Source organism: Aedes aegypti, chromosome 1 (assembly GCF_002204515.2).
Source record: "Aedes aegypti strain LVP_AGWG chromosome 1, AaegL5.0 Primary Assembly, whole genome shotgun sequence".
NCBI classification, from domain to species: Eukaryota; Metazoa; Arthropoda; class Insecta; order Diptera; family Culicidae; genus Aedes; species Aedes aegypti.
In genome coordinates, this window is record NC_035107.1 from 193,098,443 (window position 1) to 193,126,140 (window position 27,698).

The window sequence follows — 27,698 nt, forward strand, 5'->3', positions numbered from 1 at the left end:
TGTGCGTTAACAAATAGAAACATTTTTTTTGTAAAAAAAAATGTAGGACCCTATTAATAATTTTCAGAAGCGAGCTCGGATTTCCTTCCGAAATTTGCCCCACTATTTCTCCGAGGATTTTCTCCAGAAACTCCCTGAAGATTTTTTCCAAGAACTCCTGGTTTTCCTTCATAAATTCCCCAGATGTCTCGGATCCTCTGGGGATCTCGTTCAAAAATCCCTCTTGGGATTGCGTCAAGAAATTTCTCTGAGGATTTTCTCCAGAAATTACTTTAGGGACTTTTTAAAAGAATTTATATGGAGATTTCTTCCAGAAATTTCTCTGAAGACTCGCATGGGGAATTTCCTCCATGCGAAGATTTCCTCCATAAGTTCCTCCGAGAACCTGTCCAAGAATTTTTCCGGAGATTTTCTCCGGATATTCCTTCGGGGATTTCTTCCAGGGAATCCTCCGCAGATATCACCAAGAACTCCTCTGAGGATTTTATCCAGGAATTCCTAAGGAGAAACCTAACAGCAATTCCTCCGAGGATTTCGTCCAGGAATTGCTCTGGAGATTTTGTCCATAAATTCATCAAGAAATTACTCCGAAGATTTTCTCAAGAAATTCTGTCGGGGATTTTTTTAGAGAATTTATCCGGATATTTCCTCCAGGAATTTGTCTGGATATTTCCACCGAGATTTCCTCCGGGGATTTTCTCCAAAGCTAAGGGGATTTCTAATATCAATTTCTCCATTTATTTCATTCATATATTTTTTCGGAGATTTCCTCCGGGGATTTCATTAAGAAATATCTCCGACGATTTTTTAAAGAATTGATTACCTGCTTTCTCTTGTCCACAGTTGATCAGCAGAAGTTTTCTCGTTTCATTTTGTATGGGGAAGGGCATCTAACTTCAAATTTCTCATAAATGAAAACATAATTCGAAAACAATATTTGGTAGGCGTGATAGTCATTATCATTACGTACAACCAGTACCAAATATTTTTTCCAAAAAAGTTCCCAATTTCGAGAAATAAATCGTTTTTTCGCGTTACCTTTTAGCGATTTTTCGTACATAGACACTATTGCTTGTGCATTACTATGTGGCGAGTAGCGAATCAGACAATTTCATAAAAACGTGGTTTTTCTTCAGGAATTCGTTCGGGGATTTTTTCAGCGATAGAGAATTCATCCAGGGAATTGGAACCAGGAATGCATCCGGAAATTTCCTTAAGAAATTCCTTCGCTGATTTTTTTTTCAAAATATCCTCCAGAGTTAGTCCGAAACTTTCTCAATGAACTTTTTCAGAGTCTCTCCAGGAATTCCTTCGGAGTTCGTCTAGAAATTCCTCCGGAGTTTCTTCACAAATTCTATTAGATTTTTTTTTTTTGCCAGAAGTTCCTTCTGAGCCCACCGGGTATTTCCTCAGAGTTCCTCTGAAATTTCTACCGCTGTTACTATGGGAATCTCTTTCGTCCAGGAATTGCTCCGGAGATTTCTTCCCAAATAAACATTTTTGCTGAATAAGTGTTGAACAAATCACTCCCCAGCAAAATTCAGCTGATTAAACTGTTATTCAGCAATTAATTGTACTCCAGTCCAGAAACATCTCCAAGGATTTCCTCCAGAATCTCTTCCAGGAATTTCTCTGGGGATTTCCTCTGGCGATTTGGTCTAGAAATTCTTTCGGGGTTTTACTCCAGGGAATTTCTCTAGGAATTCCACTTATGATTTCCACGAGAAATTCCTCCGGGGATTTGCTCCAGGGATTCCTCCAGGGAATTATCCCAGGAATGCCTCTTAAGATTTGCACCAGGTTTTTCTCCACAAATTCCTCCAGGAATTTCTCATGGGATTTCCACCAGAAATTACTCCGTGGATTTCCTCCAAAAAATTATGCAGGGATTTTTTACAGCAATTCCTACGGGATTCCCTACAGGAATTCCTCCGAGGATTTACTCCAGAAATTCCTCCGGGGATTTCACCCAGGAATTCCTCTTGAGATTTCCACCAGGAATTACTCCGGGGATTTTCTTCAGGAATTTTTCATGGGGCCAGGAATTCCTGAGACGATCTCTTACAAAAAAAAATCCAGGAATTCCACCGGGAATTTGCTCCATGAATTCATCCGCCGATATTTTTCAGGAATGCTTTTAAAATTTCCACCAAGAATTTCTCTAGATATTTCAGGTTGCTTTGAAATATGGATTTTCGGTGCACTTCGTTGATCACACCCAAGCTTGCACCCAAGTAACCACAAGCATTATAACATTGCACGTATTCTACTGCATATCAACACCATTGATGCAACATTGCTTTTATTCAACCAATTTCAAGAGCTGTCAAGCAATAAAGCATTGACCCTACATTACAAATGTATCAATGCACTAACATCACTTTATAAATTGTACTGCTGCATTAATATTACTTTATAAGTTGCTTCATTGCTTTATCGTCCTTTTTGCATTAATTTAACTGTAAAAGTGCCCTTTTCCACTTTTAAACTACTTTAATGGTAGGCTTACGGCAATGCAGCTGCATTATATATGCAATTATATAATGCTCCATGGTTACTTGGGCAGATATTTTCTTGCTCGGAAAGGTTGCCGATAATCATTTAACAAATTCATTCAAAAACAAACTGTTTCAATGGAATTAGAAAGACAATTTACACCGTCTTCAGCCAAAGGCTGCACAGACTGAACATTACTAACATTAGACAACGGACACATGGAACGACCAGTGGACCAGTGAAGAATTTTTCGTTTGACGAAAAGTTTTCTCCGACTGGGGCGGGAATCGAACCCACACTCCGTAGCGCAATACGCCTAAACGACTGACGCCGCTAACTGCACGGCTACGAAGCCCACCAAAAAGATCGCATAACTGGCAACCTTTCTCACCCTTTGGTGGTGGTGGAAGTTCAAAAACCAAATCAAAACAGTGCAAAGACAAAGGTAAAATTGGTAGCACGTGGCTTTTCATGACATTTCTCTTTGTCAAAATTTTATCAGATTGCAAGGTTGCGCTTTGCCATCACACTTCTATGTGTCACACTTTCAAAGTGTGCTGTTCGACTTGGTGAGGACAGCGCAATATTTCTCCGGTGTTTCCCTTGAGAATTTTCTCATGAGACCAGGAGGAAGTCCTCCGGGGATTGCATCCAGATTTTTTTTGCAGGGATTCCTTACAGCAATTATTTCGGGATTCCCTCCAGTAGTTCCTCCGTAGATTTGCTCCAGAAATTCCTCTGGGGATTTCCTCAAAGCATTCCTCCGGGAATTTGCTCTAGGAATTCACCCGGAGATTTCCTTCAAAAATTCCTTCGCTGATTTTTTTCCAAAAATTCTTCCATGGATTTCCTACAGAGATCCTCCGAAACTTCCTCAATCAATTGAGGAAATTGGAATTCATTGCAATCGCGCACTTTTATTAACGTTTCCGCACTTGTAATAGTAGTTTACGGAACAAGTTGCAGAATGATGATTTTTACAGCACGAGTCGTAAATTTATCCTACGAGGCTTGCCGAGTAGGATAATTACGACGAGTGCTGTAAAATTCGAGTTCTGCAACGAGTTACGTACAACATTTTTTGCAATTTCGTAGAAGACCACTAGGGTATCAGAAATTATATCGGAATGCATTCCCTATCATTTTACAATTTCTGAAAAATTGTTGTGTAATGATTCATTACGTAACTCAAAACAGTTGCGTAATGAGAAAGCGTTGCGTAATGAATCATTACAGCACTGATTTCAGTTGCGTAATGACTATTCCCGCACTGCATACTTCAGTGCAGGAAAGTAGGCCGTTTCATGACAGATTGGCATGATGAAAAACAGCCTATTACGATGAGAAATTGCAAAAAAAAACTTTAAAGGAAAGGAAATTTGGACAGGCTGGTCTGAATATTTTCCATGCAATGGACTTATCCACCGGTGAACCATATTTACTCGGGCCAGAAATTTCGACACTTTGGTGGAGCTGGAACACGTGGGGAGCATTCAGAAACGTGCCCCGCTCATGTATCAGAATTATCAATCACGAAGTCTTCAAAGGTTTCATTTTTCACGGGGACCCAATTGCCACGATTCCCGGATATCCGCACCAAGGTATTTCGTATCCGAACGTAACCATAAATTCGGTAACGCTAATAACGATTGTAACCCATCTGAACTCCGACACTGCTTGCCATCAGTTGTCAAAAAAGCGGTGCTTTCTGTCGCCGCTCGCACGCTTTGTCGTTTTCGCGCAGCCCAGCAGAAAAGAGCAAGAAACGAGCAAAAGTGTGGTGTGGTTTCAGTTTGTGCGGCCATTCTTCGATGCGGTAGTGCAAATTTTACAACCATTCGCTTCATTTAGTCCTTGAGAAAGCATCGAAATAATTTCGTTCACGGAAGTGCTGCTACTGGTGCGCCCAAGCTGAAACTGGACGGTTCTGTACTTTTTTCGCCGTAAAAACGGCGTGTGTTTTGTCCTTGGGGGAAGTGGATTGTTTTCGCCGCCTGCTGCTGCTGTTAGCCAATCGCGGTCAAACGTTTATTGCTGATTTTGCGGAATTAGGATTATTCGGCTTTCCCGGAACCGTGTAATTTAGTGACCAGTATTTCCAGATTGCTACGCAATGGTGAGTATTGTTCTACTTTTACTTTTGTTGGTTTTAGTTTAAAAATGGTTGCTCGCCGCTTGTGTTGCGGAAAGGTAGTAGAATTCAGCGGCTGCCAACTACGGTGTGACGTTCCACGACTTATTGCGTTGGATTACACGGTTAGAATACTTCACTCTAAATTGAACATGATCCATAGCGTTGATAATCAATTACGATACATAATTGAAAAAAATGCGATCCATGTTCGATACATAATATATTGTGAAGCTTACAAGTCGAGCGTTATCATCTTTTTAATTACTTTATTAGTATTATTCTATGAATTACATCCATTTCTACACTCACCCTGGGCTTGGGATTATATTTTCCAGGGAGCGATGAGTTTTGATAATTGATCGCTGTTGTTAGTAGCTTTGATTAGATGTTGGGTGAATTTCAAAGCAATGGCAACCTCTTTATTACGAAATTTAGATTTTGTCTTCTGACCTAATGATTCTGGTTAAACTGCTGCATAGTACGGCTATCACTCATCAAAATTACTTTCACTTCGGGAAAATATAATTTCAAACTGGCGAGAAGATTACAGACTGAGGGTGGGTTAGGAGCACAATCAGACTCTTGAATGTGCAATGTGGGGTAGTAATTGGGAATGCCATTGACGGTTTGTAATCTTCTACGAGGTTTTCGAAAACCAACAGGGCGCGTGCACCGGGTTGCGGATAGGAGCAAAGGGAGATCAATAGCATCTACCTAAAATAATAGAGCAAAAAGCCGTTCCATGATTAGGTAATGTTTAGCGATCTTCTATGGTGTTCTAGTACTATAAAATTCTTCACTCACTGGGAATTCTGGCCTTGATAATATCATTAGTGATAAAAACATAAAATAATACCTAATACTCAATAAGTACAATGTAGCTTCAATGTAGTCATAAATGAAATAAAATCAATTTCCTATACTTGACAAGGTTTTGAAGACAATCAATGAGTGAAAGAACTACCTATTAGAAAAGCCACATCAGCTAAGGCTATACATATACAAATGTTGGTCATAGGGTCATGGCGAGCATTCGGTATGTATGTCTATGACTGATTCTAATCTAATAGGGGCACTAGAAGACCACGCGGACAATTTCGAAACAAATTATTTTTATACATCGGTCTTATGATCCGAAAGGCTCAGCTATGCTGTAATGTCATTTTTTAAGCTATTCATTAGTGCTGTTTAATTGTTTATTATTCTAACAAAACTACATAATTACTCATTACTAATCACCATTTATAAGGTTTAATCACCGCATGACTTTATTATTATTAAAATTCATTGGCTTTTTTCGGTGAATACAATATCTATACTCAGAGTGAAAGGGAGTAACGAAAGTAATGAAATGACAAGATGGATAGAATCGCAAGCGAGCGACGAGAGAAATGAATAGAAGTTGAAAATTTGTTTTAACAGAGGGCCATATGTGTGAACAACACAATCGAAACGACAAATCGTTGCCTAACGTCCTGGTCTTGAACGGCTAGATGTTGTAGTGTTGGTCACTACTAACACTAGACAGGCAAAAATTTGTCGCCTCGACCTGTTAACTATATTGTTCGGCGTATGTAACAGTTCTATCGATCGTTGGCATATTTTCGGAGATTGATACGAAATTGACGTTACTTATTGGATTTTTTCGCGGTGATTAAACCTTATAAATGTAGAATATAATTGGCAAAGAAATCTAACTTCAGTTCGAATGATCACTTGGGCAAATTAGGGGTATGCGATATTAGACGCGAAAAAATCCAATAAGTAACGTCAATTTCGTATCAATCTCCGAAAATATGCCAACGATCGATAGAACTGTTACATACGCCAAACAATATAGTTAACAGGTCGAGGCGACAAATTTTTGCCTGTCTAGTGTTAGTAGTGACCAACACTACAACATCTAGCCGTTCAAGACCAGGACGTTAGGCAACGATTTGTCGTTTCGATTGTGTTGTTCACACATATGGCCCTCTGTTAAAACAAATTTTCAACTTCTATTCATTTCTCTCGTCGCTCGCTTGCGATTCTATCCAGCTTGTCATTTCATTACTTTCGTTACTCCCTTTCACTCTGAGTATAGATATTGTATTCACCGAAAAAAGCCAATGAATTTTAATAATAATCATTACTAATCACTGTTCCTATATTCTCTCTTCCTCACCTTCTTATCTGTTGCATGATTATGATCATTACTAATATAATGCATGAGCATGCACAATAAGAATAATTTCAGAACTGTAAGCAGTCCATGGATAACTGGATAGAATAGCTTCGAAAAGGATACTCAAAACAGAATAATTCTGGTCAGGGAAGTATGAATCACATGAGTAAGTAACACATTTCATTTTAATAATATCAAATATTTTTATATAAATCAGCACCGCCAATCAGTGAACTGAATTATAATTTTATATCTGTACATAATAAAAACAGATAAAGTTTGTAAAGTTGTCACCATCGATTGAATTGCGTTCTTTATAGTAATGTTCAATCATTATCAAAAGCTCCTAAAGCGTCGCATCGTACCATCAGCAGTTCTTAGCATCACTCTCATATTGTTATAACTTTGTTGTTTATTAAATTTCTATAAAGCGATCAGCTCATTCTTTCTTACTTGTACAATTGTTTGAAATTTTAATAAATCAAACCGAACTTCAAAACTCAAATTAAATTGCTCTCAGCACATTTACATTTTGCAGCATTAATCGCATTACTGTGTCAAGTCTTCTCCAATGTCCTATACCCTACCCCAACCCTTCCTATCATTTCCGATGGTGTTCAAGTGGTCCGCATAGACTATTACGGCCATTACCTATCCCTGCCCCCGGCTTTGGACTGACTTGCGCTCTTATTGCCCCACCAAACGCTGCAAAATGAAAATGAAAATGAAAATGAATTACATCCATTTCTACACTCAGGCAAAAATACTATGAATATCCATTATTTTCCCTTATGTTTATTTGCCACAAGAAATCGGTAAGTATTTCATTGATTCACCTTATGAATTGATCTGAATCATGCCAATGGGATGTCTTGCTTATTTCAGTTCATTTTTTATACCTCGTGGACAATACATTTCATTCTGAATATTTACAGAATATCCTATGTGTTCATCTATTTAATATTAGGTAACTGATTTCCTAACGTGTGGAAATCGAATTTCCACCTACTTTGTCGTGTTGCTACTCAATTTACAACAATATGTAGTAAAGTACGGATGGATATTGAGCTGCGACGCGACGAAGGATAAAAATTCGATTTTTACACGTTTTTACAGCCATTTTCTAAAGATGCAAAGAAGATAATAATGAAATATGCAATACATCAGAACCCTCATCCTCCTTTTATTGAACTAATTTTTATTTTTCTATGTTTTTATTTACAATTTCCACCTTTGTTCATTGCCGTACTTCCTTCCCCCGTAACTAGACAACTTATTACCTTTGAAAACATCCGAACAAATTGATGGTGCTTCCGTACATAAATCCCCAATCAGCGTCCAATACAATGCTTCCAATTGCAATTTTTCATAAAAACAACCTTATGAGTTTTTCACACTAGTCACAGCTATGTGAATCATAAGGTGACCTAATAAAATTGATACACGTTAATGAGGTCTATCATGCTTCGCAATTATGCTATTCATCGAACTAATATGAAATCCATAATAGCCTTATGAAAGATGGTATCATCGAGGAAATGACTAATGACGGCAATGGAAATCATAAGGCGCGCAATGAAATTTGTATATGTTCATTATATTTAACTATTTTCTCATCTTAACGATATGAAATCCATATTAGCCTTCTGAAATAGGTTTTTAAAGATTTTTCAATGCTTTATAAGGGAAAATTTATGAAATTCGTTAATTAATTTGCCTGAGTGTAATATCTAGGTGATCTGTGTTATCAAACACTATCATCATGATTTGGTAAAACTAAATTAAGCTTTTATGACCATTTTGTTAACATACAGTTAACTCTCCCTTACTCGATATTCCGTATCTCGATATCGAGTTAGAGAACCATAGTAAAAGTTGGTTTTCATGGCTAACTCGATGGTCCCTTAGATCGCAGTTGCACTGGTTTTGTGTTCTATAACTCGATGGTCCCATGTATATGTGTCATTTTCCTTCTACACCTTTCGAACATACTACAAACAACGCGTTGCTATGAATAAAGATAGTATTTACCTGAGAGGGAGAAAACAATATAAAATTTCTGTACGTCATAGTGAGCCGAGATTCCGCTGTCACGAACTGTCACTGTGAGCCCAGATCTCAAACATTGGACTAACATGAAAAAAGCGCGTAACTGATTAAAACACATTTTTGTATTTCTTCAAAAGTGATATAAATCGAATGAAAATCAATTCATGCACATAACGCAAGTAATGTCTCGTGAGCACCATTTAATCTGATTGAACATAAAGCATTGAAAAACGCATCTTTCTACTTTTTCCAATGAAAATGAATATTTAGTGTATAGAAAACTGTGGCCTTTTTTTCATGTTTGTCAGGAAAGATCGAAGGTGTACAACAAAAGGAAACTACCGATTTTCTCGAAGCCTGCCTTGATTGTTGTTGGCAAGCTGGAATTATCTTGCAGTTCAAAATAACGTTGTCTTATATTTCGTGTGTAGTATCGGTGCCTCCCTCCCAGGTATTTACTACAAAGCTACTGTTAGTTAGCTTCAGAGGTTGCTACACATGCTTTGAGATTGCGGAATTTAATGGAACAATTTACTTTTGAGTAAAAATCATGGGAAAACGATATGAGTTTTGATATTTCGGAAGTTATTTTGAGTTTTGCTTAGGAATTCTGAGGTTACGAAAACATTCACCCCGCCAATTCTGAGATTCCGGTAAGATTACCGACAGTAGCAATTTGTAATATCCGTGTGAATTCTGGCATTACGATAATTATGTTATTTTCTAGGAATTTTAGGATGTCGATAGGAATTCAGATATTTATAATGTATTTCTGAATTTTACGTGTAAATTCTGACATCTCAGATTTCCAGATTTCCTTTGGAATTCCGGAATTCCTGTAGGAACTTTAGGATTCCGATAGGGATGTCGGATTTTTTATGATAATTCTGGAAGTTTTAATACCATTCTAGGAATATTGCGGAAATATTGGAAATCTGGTAAAAACTCTAGGGAACGGGATTCCGAATATTAATCTCTTAGAATTCTGTGGGTATCTTTGAGACGGTATTTCTGTAAGAATCTATGAGATTGCGGTGGGATTCCTGCGGATTATTGTGTGAATATTTGTAATTCTGAAAATCAATCTTTGTAATTGTAATTTGTAAAAACCTCCAAGATTCCGTTGATAAAATTGGAATTTCAAAGCAAAGCTTTAATATAAACCTTTTGAATGTCGGTAAATATTTTATAGATTTTGTGAAATCGATAAGAATTTTAATAATTTCAAAGGGAACCCTGGTGTTTTAGGAGGGATCCTCATTGAATTATAACGACTACCAATGGAATCACTACAATTCCCATAAAAATCTTTACATTCTAAGTTCTAGAAATTCCAAGAATACTGTCAGAAACCCCACCAATATAACGAGAATATCACAGAAACACTTAGAACTTCCGGAATTCAACATGCTGTTAAGAAAACACACGGGGAGCATCAAAATTCTACAGCAATTTCATCAGAATCTCAGTACTGGTGCTAGAAAATATGTGGTCCCTAATTTGATAGCTGTAGTCTCAAGATCTCTTCATAGATGTTAAGCTGATATTAAAAAAAAAATCATCAATCACTGGCGTTGGCGAAGACCTAAAACCACTCAGAAAATTCTTTGATGTACCACCATCATAAAATCATAGACATAAAGAGAATACCAGACTAATCGCAAAATTACACTACAAATCTTGTCAAATTACAGCACCTTCATGATTTTGTGCAAATTGTCGCGTAATCGATTAGATTCCATGCATTTCCTTCATATGCATGATTGTATCAATTTTAAGCGTCACTCTGAATAGACTGTTATTTACGTGCAGAATCACTCTGCATTCTGAATGGAAATTTCTTAACGTGCAGCTTCAGTCACTGCTCGTGTTCGAAAGTAGTAAGTACTACATGTTCGAAAAGTTTTTTATTCATATCAAAAGTGTAGTAAACTTTGTGGATTTTGTTTTTGAATAGATGCTACATGCAGTAAAGTTCAACGTGTTTTATTCATATCACCCATTCTCGAGTACGTTTTAGGCGAAACCTTATAAGATTTTTTGAGTACGAAATAGCTAGGGAAATTTTAGGAGATGTGTGTGATATTCATGAGAATTTTTAAACCTAGGTTTATGAAATGTGCATTAAAGTTAATTAAAGGTTGAGGTTTGAGTATATTTTCTCCAATAGGGATTAAAAATTGCACATGAGAATTCCATTGGTTATTTTCTCATTGTTATTGATTTGTCAGATAGGCACTTATCGCGAATCCCTCTCGATATGGTCTGAAACGCTTTGAATAATAACAATAACCTGGGAGGGAGGCACAGATTATACACACGTAATATGAAACCACACTTTTCCAAATTGTAAGATAACCCCCACTCACCAACGACAATCATGGCAGGCTTGGGAATAATCGCTAGTTTTCTTTTGTTGTGTACCTTCGATCTTTTTGAACTAACTTGGAAAAAGGGCCATAGTTGAGAAACTGTGATGGGCGAGTGGTGTGGGTTAATGTTTGAGGATCCGAAGGTCGCGGTTTCGAATCCAGTTTTGTTTCCCTCCCCTTGGTTATGCGACCTTGCCGCGATGGGAGGGCATAATCCATTAGCCCATATGATGGAAACCAAAGGCGTAACCTGTAGTGGTGGTATCACATTTTGGCATTTTTTGCTTAAAGCCGCGTCATAATTCATATGGCATAGACGCAATAATATCTCGGATGTGATCCAACGGACATTCTGCGTCATTGATAGAATTGATGCCCATTTCAAATAATTAATCTATTCGAAGTGGACATTAATACTATTGGTGACGTTCAGTTTGCCTTTTGCTAACCAGAATGATCCGTAGCCACTCTTACTATTAGCTAGTTAGATACATCGTTATCATATACGACGTAGGGAATACATAGGAACTCTTAGGAAAATGACTAGTAGATTCACTGAGTAGAAATGAGTGGCGACAATCTTATTTAAATATGGTTTTTACATTGCCATAATAAGAAATACCTCTTCTGTAACATCGGTATAAATAATCTAATTCCAGCTTCATTTTCGCGAAATTTACAAGTAGAAAGTAGGCGTTGTGAAGCATTGCATTTGCCACCGAAAAGTGAATCATGTAGGAGACTGTAATAGAAGCCTAAGGTAACTTTACTCTTCAATATTCACTATAAAATGACTATGGAAAGTAAGACGCTGAGATCGATCATTAGGGTACACTTGCTAGTTTTGAAAAATTGTTGAACAGACAAGGAAAGCGACTTTTTTCTTTAAGGATATATGAACGTAATGACCAATAAACACTTTTAACAACAAAAAATAAAATTAACTAGAACTACTACAGCCTAATTTTGTTAAAACTTGACGACAATTGACATTTAAGACTCTAATCTTACGTAAAAGACAGGAGTAATCAGAATAGCACTTGAATGACAAATTATTCAAAACCATTTCGACTAGACAGTATTAGTAATGACACTACTACACAACTATTTCAAACAAATTCTGATGGAGCTGCTGATTTTCACAATGCTTCCTTTTCTCAGAAGCAAGGGAATATGGGCACTTTTCAAAAACTACCACGTCACAATACTAATAAAAAAACAGTGTTCATGTGGGCGCCATTGCCTAGTCCGTCTGAGTATTGGTCCTGGTAGAGGGGAAACTTGGCAAAAGCCAGACCGAGGGTTCAGCCTTGACAAGTTAAGCTGTCAGGCAGCTCCAACTGAATACCAAACAAAAAAAAAAAAAACTTGGAAAAAGGGCCATAGTTTTATGTGCATTCAATTTTAAATTTGATTGGAAAAGAGTAAATACAATAGTAAATAGTGTTTCAATACTTTATATTCGATAAAATTAAAAGGTGCTATCGTGGCATTGCTTTTGGGTGGGCAAGAATTGATTTTCAACCGATTGTTGTCAACTTTGTTGAAATGCAAAAATATGTTTTGATGAATTACGCGCTTTTATGATGTTTGTCCATTCTTTAAGATCTGGGCTCACAGTGACAGTTCGTGACAGCAGAATCTCGGCTCACTATGACGTATATCAATTTTTATCGATTTCTCCCTCCCAGGCAATAACCAGCAATTCTCAGTGTGGCATCCAAGGTACCATTGAAGCCTACTGATGATTCAACAGCGGAAATATTGTCTAAATGGTAATCATTGATCCCTGAATCTCGAAGCTTATATGATTATAAAACGAAGCCAAACTTTGAAATTTCAAGAGCACAAGACTGGATAATCTGTCAACAGTTCGCGTTGAAAATCTATCAAATTGCTTGCTTGCTGGTGGTGACCAATGGGTTAAATTTTCAACGCGGAGCGCTGTTTGGTTCTCAAGTCTTGTGCTCTTGAAAATCTGAGGTGTGGCTTCGTTCTTAAGCTTTTATAAAATTTGTAATCATACTCAATAGCTATATGTTAGACTCTAGAGTCGGACATTGTCCCGTAGATGGGCTACATCGCGCCCGAAACCGGTCGACAGAAAGGTAATTCTTAAGCTTTTTTGACGATAGTAAGAACTATAAGTGTTAGGGTGCCGGTACCAATGGTTGTAATGTACCAGTAAATTGGACTAAGGAATAAAACGTACATTTCTCGCATAACTTACGATCTCGCCTTAAAAGCCATTGGTAACCATGTGTGTAGCTCATTGTTTCTGAGCATTTGAATGGATTTACACGTTGTTTATCAACTCTTTGGTGAAGAAAGGACCATTATATACAGTATTGGTCAAAACATTTGCAACTTTTCCGATTTTCCATACAAAATGACCAACTTTGGTAAGCTATATCTCAGTTATTTATAGACCGATTTGAATGAAATTTTGGAAAAAAACATCAGACATAACTTGAATTTTAACATATATTTTTGAATAATTTTTCCAATCACAAGTTTAAAAGCAGTAACGGTTTAACTGAAGTGATTTTTTTGATGATTTTTTATAAATGACATATCTTAACATATTGAAGCAATAGCTTCATGGTATCTTCAGCAAAGTTATAGATTTCAACGAGACGAACAAGTTTGCTGAAGACAGTTTTTGTGTAAGGTTATCAGATTTTGAGATAAATCGTTTTGAATTTATCGTCAAAAATAACATTTTAGTTAAACCGTTATTACTCATAAACTTGTGTTTGGAAAAATTATTCAAAAATATATGTCAAAAATATATTCAAGTTATATCTGAGGTTCTGTGAAAACTTCATTCGAATCGGTCCATAAATAACTGAGATCTAGCTTACCAAAATTGGTCATTTTGTATGGAAAATCGAAAAAGTTGCAAATGTTTTGTCCAATACTGTACCTACAAGTGATGTTGGTTTGGATGTTTATTCCTTCACTTACTCAGAAACAACGAGCTACACACATGGTTACCAATGGCTTTTAGGGCGAGATCAGAAGTTATGCGAGATGTAACGCAAAAAAAAATTGCTCCCTTGCGCCAGTAGTTGTCGTCGTGTTCCAGTAGTGGATCAACGGATGGAAGCAGTTTTGAAATGGATGTATAAAAATGAAGTAAAATCCCAGAGATGATCTTTATGCTTCATTTGAAAGATTTTAGTTGCTGTTCCGAGGGAAAAATGTTAAACCTATGTAAAAATTAACTATTTTGTTTAAAATTATTTGTAACATTCCCAAACGCCTACCACTGGAGCACTAGCGCAACTATTGGAACACGTGTACCAATAGTGGCTCAAGCAATATTATGATCAAAAAATAATTTTATCACTCTTTTTATATTTTTCCCATATAGTAGAGGTTGAAACCTTTCTGTTGACGCCAAAAGATCTTAGTTAAGGCTTTTCGCAATTATGTTATGATTTTTTATAGCTTGCGTAGTCCACTAATGGCACCGGCACCCTATGTCTTGTCTCACGTCGCGTTTTCGTGAATGTCGTGTTGTTCTTACGTTGGAACAAATCACATAAACTTATAGTGATTAGACCATCAACCGCGTCAATTACAAGCTTGCAGTTTGCAGTTATTTAAAAACTTAGGTTCCTTTGCAGTTATTTAAAAACAAAGTCTAACCATTTTCAATTTGATTGTATTTTCTCTTTATTCAGGCCAGTACCGACGTGAACATGGAGACGGCATCGTCGTCATCTACGGCAGCAACCACCCCGAATGGTAACACCAGCGGTAGTGATACCCTGGCCACCAATGCAGAGGAAATGACCTCGCGGGACTACTACTTCGACTCGTATGCACATTTCGGCATCCACGAGGAGATGCTCAAGGACGAAGTGCGAACGTTGACCTACCGGAACTCGATGTACCACAACAAGCATCTGTTCAAGGGCAAGGTGGTGCTGGACATTGGCTGCGGTACGGGAATCCTGTCGATGTTTGCCGCTAAAGCAGGTGCGGAAAAGGTGATTGCCGTCGAGTGCTCGAATATCATCGATTACGCACAGAAGATCGTTGAGGCCAACAATCTGAGCCATATTATCACACTGGTGAAGGGCAAGGTTGAGGAAATTGAGCTGCCTGATGGCATCCAGCAGGTGGATATCATCATATCCGAATGGATGGGGTAAGTTTTTATATGTCGAATCAGTGGCGCAACCAGTTGGGGGAATTGGGGGTGTAGGAGGGTTATCCCTCTTTTTTAAAGTCGGATAATATTAGGCTTGTCTTAGTCATGGTGTTTTTTCCATTATAGTTGTTCGTACAGCTAACAGATTATTACAAAACAAGTTACAATCTACCAATACATTTTCGCATAATTGATGATAGGTAACGCCTTAAAATTCATTGGTAACCAAAAGTGTATAGCACGTTATTACTGAGCAAATGAATGGACAAGCATCCGAACCATTGCCTCTGGAAGATAGAGGATGATCCTCTCTTCATCATAGCGTTGGTCAATAATATACTCAGAAACAACATGCTACACACATATGCTGATCAACAAAATTGACTGAAGAATACACCCATAATGACCATTAGGAGATCCTCATTGACCAGAGATTTTACAAGGATCTTGCACTCCGTGCAGTAAGTGACACTACAGATGTAGGATAGCTAACAGAGGCGTGTGACGCAACTATGCCAAGAAAAGCAGAACCTAGAATTCAAAGGCGTCCTGCGTACTGGTGGAACAATAGACTCAGCACCCTCCGTGCAGTCTGATTAAGAGCCAGGAGATGCGTTCAGAGTGCTAGACCGGATGCCAACATGAGATAGCGACGAGTAAATCGAACTGCTACAAGAAGTTATAGAAGCTGGTGTTGTTGTCAAAACCGGGCAAACCGCCAGTAGATCCTGCTTTATAGAAACCTATATGTGTATATATTTACTGGACACTCTTGGTAAACTTCTGGAGAAGGTCATCCTCAGCAGGCTGACGATTTACACGAAAGGCGAGAACGGGTTGTCAAAGAGGCAGTTCAACCTGTTTTTTACGGCCAAGGATAAGTTCAGCATTCCGGAGCATGTCCACACTCAGAAGATGTCCAAATTTGCGAAGAAATTCCTGGTTTGGCAAGCCATCTGCACGTGCGGGAAGCGGAGTTTACCGTATTAAATTTTAGACTTGTTGATTGTTCCGTTGTCTACAAGATAATCTTTATTTAGAATCATTTTTACTTACAAGAAGTCTTACAATCATTGAATTGCTTATGTTCTAAAAGTGTTCTAAAAGAGGCGGTACTTGGAGTTAACTTTTGGTATGTAAATATAAGCCAATCAGAATTTAGCACTATGCATTATAAGCGAAAAGAAATATAACCATTGGCCTCTTGCATCGTGAGAACGATGCACTTGGCGTAGGCAAGGAGATCGAATTACGCTATTGCATATATCGATTGTCTGGAATGATCGTTGGCGTCAGAGTGTAGTGACAATGACATGGGTCATTGCCTGAGTTGTAATTTGGAAAAGGTTGGCAATAATTTGGTTTGAATGTTAGCATGATATGAATGCTTGGGAATTGTGAAGTAAGGTTTTTATGATCGTGGGAAGGTTCAGCATTTCAGTTGATGTGAAATTTAGTTTTACTGTTTTATGCTTTTCACACTCTTAAGGATTTGTGAGAGCTAGGAAACGTTCTGTAATTTGATATTCTTTATGAACATCGGAACATGAACATGTTCTAATGCTTGAGATGAATTATTTATGTTTTTTGAATATTAACTTTGTAATGCAAGTCTATCATGCTACACCTCCACCCTTCGGGAGAGTAATGTATCGAAGAAAAATTACTCGTGTATAGCTATGCTCCAAATACCGTTTACATAAAAAATATACTTATTTGATCCTATCGAATTTCAAGCTTCTTAGTGTTATACTAAGAAATTTTACCTACCCCATTTGATTGTCATTTTTTTTTTGTGTTTTATTCTCTTTTTTATGGGTGTTAGGCTCGGTGGATCTCTTTTGTATTAAAATTTATTGTTAGTTATCGATACAATAATTAAATCAAAACTTTGTGGTTTTTTTTTTTTTTTATTTTTATGCTTTAATAAGTCGATTTTTGTGAACTGTAATATTCTCATTATTTTGTGTCAAATAGTGATTAATTTTACAATTTGGGTCATTGATTTCGACTATTTTATAAGGTCCTGAATAAAATGAATCAAGTTTTTTTCTGTTTTCTACGGTTAAATATACTAAATCTCCAATATTTAGATTTATTGGGTTGATATTTTGATTTGCTTGATTTGTTCGTATTAATTTTTGATCAATTAATTTTCTTCTAGCGATTTCATTTGATTTCTGAATTTTAAATTTAAGTTCATGATAATAGTCCTCGTAATTATAAAGTGGTTCTATGCCTTTTTCGTATATTTCGTTGGGTAGTTGAGCTTTTCTGCCAAAAACTAATTCAAATGGTGTAAATTGATGATCTGAATGTGGAGTGGTGTTATAGGAAAAACTGTAAAATTTTAACCAATCATCCCAATCTGTATGGTGTTCATTTGTAAAAGATCTCAGATATTCATTCAAACATCTGTGATTTCTCTCTAATGAACCAATAGTTTGGGGATGATAAGCCGTTGAAAAGTTTTGTTTAATTTCCAAAATTTTGCAAATTTGTTCTAAGGTTTGATTTTTAAATTCGGTTCCTTGATCTGACCTCAATTCAAGGAAATTTCCGTACACTAATATGAAATGATCGACTAATGCCTTGGCAATGACATTAGCTTCTTTGCTTGCCGTTGGTATTAAAACAACATACTTCGTTAAATCACATTGGATTGTAACTATGTATCTATTTTTGTTATTACTTAATGGAAGTGGTCCAACTGTATCAATTGAAATCACTTCAAATGGTGTGGAAGGTGTTGTGGTAACTATCATATTTTCTTTAGTATGTTTAGTAATTTTATTTTTTTTACATAACTCACAGGATTTTACGAACTGTGATATGCAACCTTTCATATCCTTCCATTTATATTTTTCTCTTATTTTGAGATAAAGTCTATGTTGTCCAATATGACCTCCTAATGGGATCTCATGGTTAATTCTTATTATTTCATGTATTTCATTTTTATCCGTTATGAATTTTGGCGGATTGTAAATTATTATTTGCACGTGTCTAACTTTTTCATTTGTTATTTTTTTGAAAATATTTATAGGCCATAACTTGAAAAGTTCATTATCCGAAGATAAAGCAATCTTTTTAATTTTCATCGTAAGTAATAATTTTTCTAATTTCAGAAGAGCAAACTCAAGTGTTTGACTTCCGTTTGTTATAAACTGTTGTTGCACTGATGCAACACGTTTTTTACTGTTCTTTGAAAAAATTATCATTTCAAGAACATTGTTATCATAACTAATTCTTAACTTATGCAATTTGTTGGTAATGCTTGGATTTTCAGTTACGTAAGTAGAGAGGTGATCAGGCTCTTTACTAACAGTAACCTTTGGTGTTTCTGCGGGTGTTGTAGTTTGATTTTGTTCTCGGGTCATTGCTCTTGTATTAACCTTCAAAATATTTATATTTTTCAATTCTTCAGACGTTGTGACAATGCGTGACAGTGCGTCTGCGATTACATTAGCTTTGCCTTGTATGTATTCTACGACAAAGTCAAATTCTTCTAAGTCTAAACGCATATTTGTGAGTTTCGAGTTTGGATTTTTCATTCCAAACAGGAATACTAACGGTCTATGGTCTGTTCTTACAACGAACTTTTTTCCATACAAATAAGGTTTAAAGTAGTTAATAGCCCAGTGTATCGCTGTTAACTCTTTCAAAATTACTGGTTTATTTTTTTCTCCTTTCGTAAAGGTTTTACTTGCGAAAGCTATCGGTAGCTCGCTATTTTCAAATTGTTGAGACAGTACTGCTCCACAAGCAATGTCTGAAGCATCTGTCGTCAAGATAAATTGTTTATTAAAATCAGGATATTGAAGAATCATTGGTGACATTAAATAATTGCGTAATGATTCGAATGAATATTGACATTCATCCGTCCACATAAATTTTGAATTTTTCTTAAGTAATTTATTCAAAGGACTAGCAATTTTTGCAAAGTTTGGAACAAATTTCCTGTAGTAATTGCAGAAAGCTACAAATCGTCTAACATCATCCGCATTGGATGGAACTGGATAATTTTTAATTGTATCAAATTTAGAAGGATCAGGTAATATTCCTTTATCAGTTATTTTGTGACCTAGATAAGTCACTTCTGATTGAAAAAATTTACATTTACTTAGATTGAGTTTTAAATTATAGTGTCTCAATCTGTCAAAAACTTGTGTAAGATTCATTAGATGGTGGTTTACTGAACAACCAATCACAATGATGTCATCAATATAAATAAAAGCTAATTCGGGTGTCAATCCAGCCATGGCGATTGTCATCATACGCTGGAAACTATTTGGACTTATATTTAATCCAAATGGTAAACGCGTAAAATGATAATGTCCAGACTGTGTTGAAAACGCTGTGAATTTTCTTGAGTTCTCATCTAGTGGGATTTGATGAAAACCAGACATCAAGTCCAACGTGGAAAAATATTTAGCTCTTCCCAATTGATCCAAAATAGTATCAATCCTGGGGAGAGGAAATTTATCAGCAAGGATTTTTTTGTTAAGCTGTCGAAAATCGACAACTAAACGCCATTTCTTGTCATTAGTATCCGATTTTTTCGGTACCAACAAAATTGGAGAATTATATGGGGATACTGAGTGTTCGATAATGTTTTCACCCAGCATCTTATCCACTTGTCTCTGAATTTCATTGGTTTGGGCATGTAAGTTTTTGTAATTCGGAATATATATCGGACAGTTGTCCTGCAGAGGAATTTCCTGAGTATAAAAATTGTTAAAGGTTAAAACATCATCAGGTAAACTAAAAATGTCGTGATATTCTGCAATGAGGTTCTGTAAACCTTTTACTGCATCTAAAGGTATTCCAATAGTTTTAATTTGATTCAGAATGTCTTGCTGACGATTCTTCTTATTTTTAATACTACTATTAATTTTCATTATATGGTAATTATAGAGTGGTTCCATTATAGGTTGGAATCGTGAATACAATATATGTACAGGATTTTCTGTAGTGTTGATAAATTTAACATAAGGGTTATTAGATGATATGATAGTATTTCCACAGAAAACGCCTGGCAATATTTCCTGTGAATGCACAACCATATCGTATGTATATGGAATATTTATAATTCGCCTAATGACTTCACTTCTTTTCGGTAAGATAAAGCCATTGTTTAAGTTGTCTTGAATTGGTATAGTTATTTCTTCATTATTTACATTAAACTTAAGTAACCAAGACTCATAATCAATTATGCATCTATGGGAACTTAAGAAATCGCGGCCTAAAATGCCGTCTGTCATAATAGGGAATTCATCATTTACAAGGTGGAATTTATGCTTGATGCACAGTCCTCCTTCAAAATATAGGTCAGTTTCTGCTGACGCGATGGTTTCAACCGTGTCATCAGTGATACCTGTTAACTTGATCTTCTCCGTTATATTTATTAGATAGTTGGGGTGTATTTTGCTACGTTTGAAAATAGATATGTCTGCTCCACAATCTATTATGAATGTGTTTGTAGTGTTTGTCATCTGAACATTGACCGATATGAAATTGGACGCGTTCAGATTCATCGTGAGTACGGGAACAGACCTGTTGTTCCTAAAAAATGATTTGGAACTTGTTGAGGTTGTTGGTGTTGCCTTTGCGGTGGCATCATGTTACTTGGCACCATACTCACCGGTTGAGGCAATGCACCGTTTGGCGCAAATTGACTGGAAAGCATTGAACCATCTACCTCATTCATATGATATAATCGTCTATTACCGGAATGGTTCCAGTTTTGTTGTCTTGGATGTTGATGATTGGTATTTTGGTAATTGTATCTTAAAAATCTGTTTGATGATTGTTGAGGAAAATTTGGTGTGGTTTGACGCGTATTATTACGAAACCTCTAAAATTACCTCTAGAGTTGTTGCCATTGTTGCGATTTTGATAATTTGATTGATAACTTGGCTTATTTTGAGGAAATTTCTTTCTCATCTGTAACATTGACACAGATGGTTCGTTGTTAAAATTCTCGTTTTCCACAACGATATTCAATGCCTCAGAAAGCGAATCAAATTTTCCAACTTTCAAAAGCATTTTTGTTTCCTGCTTCTGTGATGCGATAATCAAGGATTGAATGGCAGCCTTGTTTGCTAATTTTTTTGCTACTTCATTAGGTACTTCTTCTCTAATGTAAGCTTGTTTCAATTTATCTGCTAGTATGTCTACTTCCTTGGTAAACCCAGAAGTTTCTTGGCCTTTTTTTGGTTTAATATTTTTCAAGTTAGCGAGAGCTAATTCTGAACTGCTTTTGTCAGTGCAGTCAGCAGAAATTTTATCCACAATTTCTTGGTAATTAGCCGGAACGCCAGTAAACAAATCTCTGGCCTTACCAGTCAACCTAGTCAAAATGAGCTGAATGGCAGGGGCTTGCTGATCTGCTGGCACTATAGTTTGCACCAATCTGATAGCATCAATAAATGATTTTACACCTCCTGGATTTCCATCGTAAGAGGGAATCAGTGATGCTAATTCAGATGCTGTTTTTATGTTCAATGCCATTTTAACTTTGTTTGAAATCTTGATCAGTCTAATATTGAATATTATTGCGTAACTAAGTGATTTTAATGATATTGGTTTTGAATATTTCTTAAGTTTTGTTTCTAGTATATAAATTATTTCATCATAATCAATACGTGCTGCTTTTATAAAGAAATCAACATGTCTATTATCTAAAACATCTTCATATTTCAAAAGAGTTTGTACGACTTTATTGTATATGGTTTTAGTTAAAAGAATTTTATCCTTTAGAGTACTTTTAAGGTATCTTCTAAAAGGAGATTTTTTTAAGTTTGTTTTAATATTATGTAGTTTTCCAATTAAATTTTGTATTTCTAATTCAATTCCACTCATTGAAAACTTTTAAAGTTGATCATAAGGTTAATTGCATAATAAAAAAAAATAAAATTTTTCTTTTATGGTTTTTCGCTCAGGGGCAACCATGTGATTGGATCGTCTCCTGGCAAATTTTCAATTCTTGCTATCAATTCTTCCCACGTACGGGGGGTTGTGTTTCTTTCAAAAGGTGCAAATGGTTCTGGACCATTACCCTTTTCAACTTCATTTAAAAATTTGAGAAAATCTTCCCATTCAATGTCATTCATTTTAAATTTTTAATTATAATTCATATAGTTAAGAAAAATATCAATACCAAATGAAATTTACTAATAAAGGCATAAACTTTCATTTATGTTCACCATATAAATCATAACATATTATTTCTTAATGGGGAATATTCATTCTTCTGTTATTTTCCAATATAATTATAAAAGTAGATTTACAATGCACAATTCACATATGAAAATTATTAATTAATGTTAGTAATCAATTACGGATTTGATACGCTCACCAATAGTTGTCTTCCTACGGGTAATTCTGCTCATCGCCATGTTCCTGGCTCTGGCACGATCGTTGCACCTCGGTCACTGCTGCTGCTTGTTGATGTTGTTCTAACTGTACGTTCTCATCTTCGTAGGGGCAGCTCCATGTTGCCGGTTTGCCCTTTGTTGGGGCGGCTCCAAGTTGCCGGTTCGCCCGTGGATAATTAATTTTCGTTTTCAATTCACTGCACCGCGGGATTTTCTTGTGTCACGCGATTCTGATTTTCCGCACAATTTGAAGATTATTTTGTTCACTTTACTGGATCTCGTTACAATTGTTCAGTTTATTTTTATCGAATGATTTAAAATGTTTATTTTTATTCACTGCACTTGATTTCTTACTCAAACTTTTTCCAGTACAGCAATACTCTTAGCTGCTTTGAGTGCATTTTTTCGAGTGTTCTTCTTTATCATGTTGTAAACCATTATCACTGTTTGGATACCAACCATCACCAAAATTAGCCACAACTTTAATGCATTTTCCTCATGGAACTGTTGATGGTTTTCTAGGAGATTAGTTATTTGAACATTTGCGTCGCCTTCGTTGGACGACTTTGATGCGCCTTTTCCCATAATTGAATCTCACTTATCACTAGCACTGTTTGAAAAACTTCCGATTTTTGTTTTGTTTTTTCACTTGTTTGCTTCATGCAAAATCAATCACTAGATCATCTAGTTGGTGATCAATAATAATCCACTTCGGACTCCGAAAGATTCGAAAGTCACCGGTCGCCATTTACCGTATTAAATTTTAGACTTGTTGATTGTTCCGTTGTCTACAAGATAATCTTTATTTAGAATCATTTTTACTTACAAGAAGTCTTACAATCATTGAATTGCTTATGTTCTAAAAGTGTTCTAAAAGAGGCGGTACTTGGAGTTAACTTTTGGTATGTAAATATAAGCCAATCAGAATTTAGCACTATGCATTATAAGCGAAAAGAAATATAACCATTGGCCTCTTGCATCGTGAGAACGATGCACTTGGCGTAGGCAAGGAGATCGAATTACGCTATTGCATATATCGATTGTCTGGAATGATCGTTGGCGTCAGAGTGTAGTGACAATGACATGGGTCATTGCCTGAGTTGTAATTTGGAAAAGGTTGGCAATAATTTGGTTTGAATGTTAGCATGATATGAATGCTTGGGAATTGTGAAGTAAGGTTTTTATGATCGTGGGAAGGTTCAGCATTTCAGTTGATGTGAAATTTAGTTTTACTGTTTTATGCTTTTCACACTCTTAAGGATTTGTGAGAGCTAGGAAACGTTCTGTAATTTGATATTCTTTATGAACATCGGAACATGAACATGTTCTAATGCTTGAGATGAATTATTTATGTTTTTTGAATATTAACTTTGTAATGCAAGTCTATCATGCTACAGGAGTGCACCTTTCGTGATCCAGGACACGATGAACGGACAAGTGTACATGAAAGAGTGCCTCCAAAAGCGGCTGCTTCCTCTCCTGAAGGCCCACAACGTCCCAACAATCTTCTGGCCGGATTTGACCTCATGCCACTACTCCAAGGACGTGCTGAAGTGGTATGCGGACAATAAAGTCAATTTCGTGCCGAAAATGTTCAACCCTCCGGAGCTCCGCCCCATCGAGAAGTACTGGGCGATTATGAAGCAGCACCTTCTTAAACGACCTAAGGTAGTGAAGACAGTCGAGGAAAGTATGGGTTTACATGCAAAAAACGGTTGATTCACAGGTTTTGCAGAATCTTATGGCCGGGGTTAAGGCCAAGGTGCGGGCATTTGCGTATGGACTGTACATACACATCATATACATAAAGCTTATTAAAATCATTGGAGACAAAGTATGCAGAACGTCGGTCACATTTAACACTACGGGTCTAAAGATTCGTAGCATAGTTCTACCGCACGGAAATCTGCTTTGAATGGACCGTTTCAAAGTCTGGGTTTCATATGATTGCATATAACATGGTGTAACAACATCATAATGATATTCTGAAAAACAATATAATTATAATTGAAACACCATTTATTTAATTAATTATCAATTACATTGCATAGCCAATAACTTAAAAAATCGCATCCCATACTTCTGGTCGTACTGAACTTTCTGTCCCTTTCGTGCTTGTTCCAAAGTTTTTGATGTTTCCTGTAAATTAAATTCCAAAATTTAATTACGTTCAATTTTTGTTTTGAATATTTTACTTACCCTTCTTTCACATATTTGTTAACTATTTCACAGTTCCAAATCATGACACTAACAATTAAACTGATTTAAATCCATCATAATGAAATCAACAGAGCCAAATTCGCCATCACGAAAGTACGAATCAAATACGAAAATAATATGACTGAATTTTCACATCGGAAAATCAGATAACATTCATCGTATGACATACATGACTTTATGTCATATACAATACACAGTGTTGGTAAATGAATGGTATGAAATATCATAATGAGCTTTATGGGTTCTTTCAATGAATATCAATGGATACCCATGAAATGAATCGGATTTCAATTATCGCAAGGGTATGTGAGGTTTTTAATATTTTCTATGACATTTGTTGGTTCAGTGTACTTTATGCATGTAAGCGTGTACAGTGATACTTTTTCAAGTCAATATAAACTATCAAGACTGAGTTTTATCACTTTTAAATAAAAGCTGAAAGTCATCATTGTTGCCAAAACGAATGACGGGCTACTTAGCCTTAAAACAGCCTAATTTTGTTCAGACTTAACGACAATTGACATTTAAGACTAATATTACGCAAAAGGCAGGAGTAATCAGAATAGCACTTAAATAACAAATTATTCAAAACCATTTCGACTAGACAGTATTAGTAATGACAGTTCTGCCCATACTCGCATAACAGTCCCATTTATATTTGAAATCCCATATAATATGGGACTGTTATGCGAGTATGGGCAGTACACTAATATTTCAAACAAATTATGATGGAGCTGCTGATTTTCACAATGATTCGTTTTCTCAAAAGCACGGGAATGTGTATTTTTCAAAAACTACCACGTCACAATACTAATAAAAAACAGTTTTCATGTGGGCACCATAGCCTAGTCCGTCTGAGTATTGGTCCTGGTAGAGGAGAAACTTGGCAAAAGCCAGACCGAGGGTTCAACCTTGACAAGTTAAGCTGTCAGGCAGTTCCAACTAAATACCACTAAAAAAATATACATTCAATGTAAAAGCATGAAACGAGCTCACCAAATTGATCATCCATCCGTGATTGAGCAGCCATAAGCTACTTGGGGCTTCGAAAAACACAAATTGCTGAAAAATTTGAAAACATATGTTATAAACAACATAAATGAAGAGCGATGAAATGTATCTTGTTCAATCTATTGTTTCTATGCGTCACTATACTTTTAGGTGGAATATGCTTGAATTCTTCAACTTAAACATTTTTTAATAAAAATGTCTCCAAAGAAAAAAATACCTTCAAGTTCAAAAACTCCACTTTCACCTTTTGAACCAAATTCTGGTTGCGCTACTACGTTTAATACATCTACTTTTCTGTATGCTAACTCTCTAAATTGTCTTCAACAGTTACTGCTTGTTCTACGAGTCGATGTTGGACACAGTTATATACGCTCGGGACAAGTGGCTCAAGCCAGACGTCGGTATGATGTTCCCGGATCGGTGTACCCTATTCGTGTCCGCTATCGAGGACCGTCAGTACAAGGACGAGAAGATCAACTGGTGGGATAATGTGTACGGATTCAACATGAGCTCGATCCGCAAGGTGGCCATCAGCGAACCGCTGGTGGATGTCGTTGACCCGAAACAGATCGTCACCAGTTCGTACATGATCAAGGAAATCGACCTGTATACCGTCCGGAAGGAGGATCTCGACTTTGAGACACCCTTCCACCTGATTGTGAAGCGAAACGACTTTGTCCAGGCGTTGATCACCTACTTCAACGTCGAGTTCACCAAATGTCATCAACGCTTGGGCTTCAGCACCTCTCCCGAGGCCGCCTACACGCATTGGAAGCAGACAGTGTTCTACTTCGATGAATACCTAACCGTCAAGAAGGGTGAAGAAATCTACGGCATGTTCAAGATGAAGCCAAATGCCCGCAACAATCGGGATTTAGACTTCTCCATCGATCTGCACTTCAAGGGAGAGCTTTCGCAGGTGAACGAAAAGAACCACTATCGGATGCGTTAAGGCACACGGTGGCATTTTGGACAGTAATTCTTTTAAGTCTAAGGAAACCTATAAGTAGAAACCCATTTCAACTCGATATCATTTAATGACCCACCCGTACAGGATACAAAATTTACAAAAAAAGAAGCTTAAAAAACTTATTTAAGAGCGAAATTTTACTACGCGTTTTATTTGAGTTGACAATTCGCTCACGAAAATCTCATGAAATGATTTTCTCACCATTCACATTAACGCCATTTAACCAAACAATATGAAGGTAGAACTATTAGCAGATAAGAAGCAGAAAATAGATCCATAGGCATTCGAATGAAGTAGAAACCGCGCGAAAATCCTTGAACAAAGAATATACTAAATCCATTTTAAGCCTACAAACATTATATAGACTACTTAATCAGAACAAGATAAACCATAGTAATTACCTAAGCAGAATCGAACGCCAATGTTGATCGAAAGGGATACTCTCAAATAAAAAAAAGTCTACCGTGTACATCGACAAATTCTTTGGTTCCGGTGTAAGAAAACTCTCGATACGAAACAACCTAAGAATTGACCTGTGAAATGCTATCCACAAAGTGAGGGCAAACAAGAGGTACCAGTGAATCCGTACGCTTTGGGTGCGTATCTATTAACCTATGTAAATCTAAACTTTTGTGAGTCGTCTAGTTATGCATGAATTACAAAGGATTACGACTCGCGCAATACCGCAGTGATTGCGATCAGCACCTGATCGCAGCAATTATATTCCGTAAAGTATCAGAAGAA

The 27,698-nt window shown here is 36.5% G+C and overlaps 1 protein-coding gene across 1 annotated transcript; it reads left to right on the plus strand.

Annotated features, from left to right (window-relative positions):
- The first annotated feature begins 4,193 nt into the window (after window positions 1-4,193).
- On the plus strand, window positions 4,194-27,698 carry LOC5577406 (protein arginine N-methyltransferase 1). The gene is made up of 3 exons (XM_001656437.2): window positions 4,194-4,612; window positions 14,905-15,374; window positions 26,312-27,698. The coding sequence occupies exons 1-3, from the start codon at window positions 4,610-4,612 to the stop codon at window positions 26,934-26,936; spliced, it is 1,098 nt and encodes a 365-aa protein (XP_001656487.1). The 5' UTR covers window positions 4,194-4,609; the 3' UTR covers window positions 26,937-27,698.

What these genes read in the sequence shown, in the direction of transcription:
- LOC5577406 (XM_001656437.2), top strand. An exon ending in ATCATATCCGAATGGATGGG is followed by an intron (nt 15,375 to 26,311) that starts GTAAGTTTTTAT and finishes TGTCTTCAACAG; the next exon opens with TTACTGCTTGTTCTACGAGT.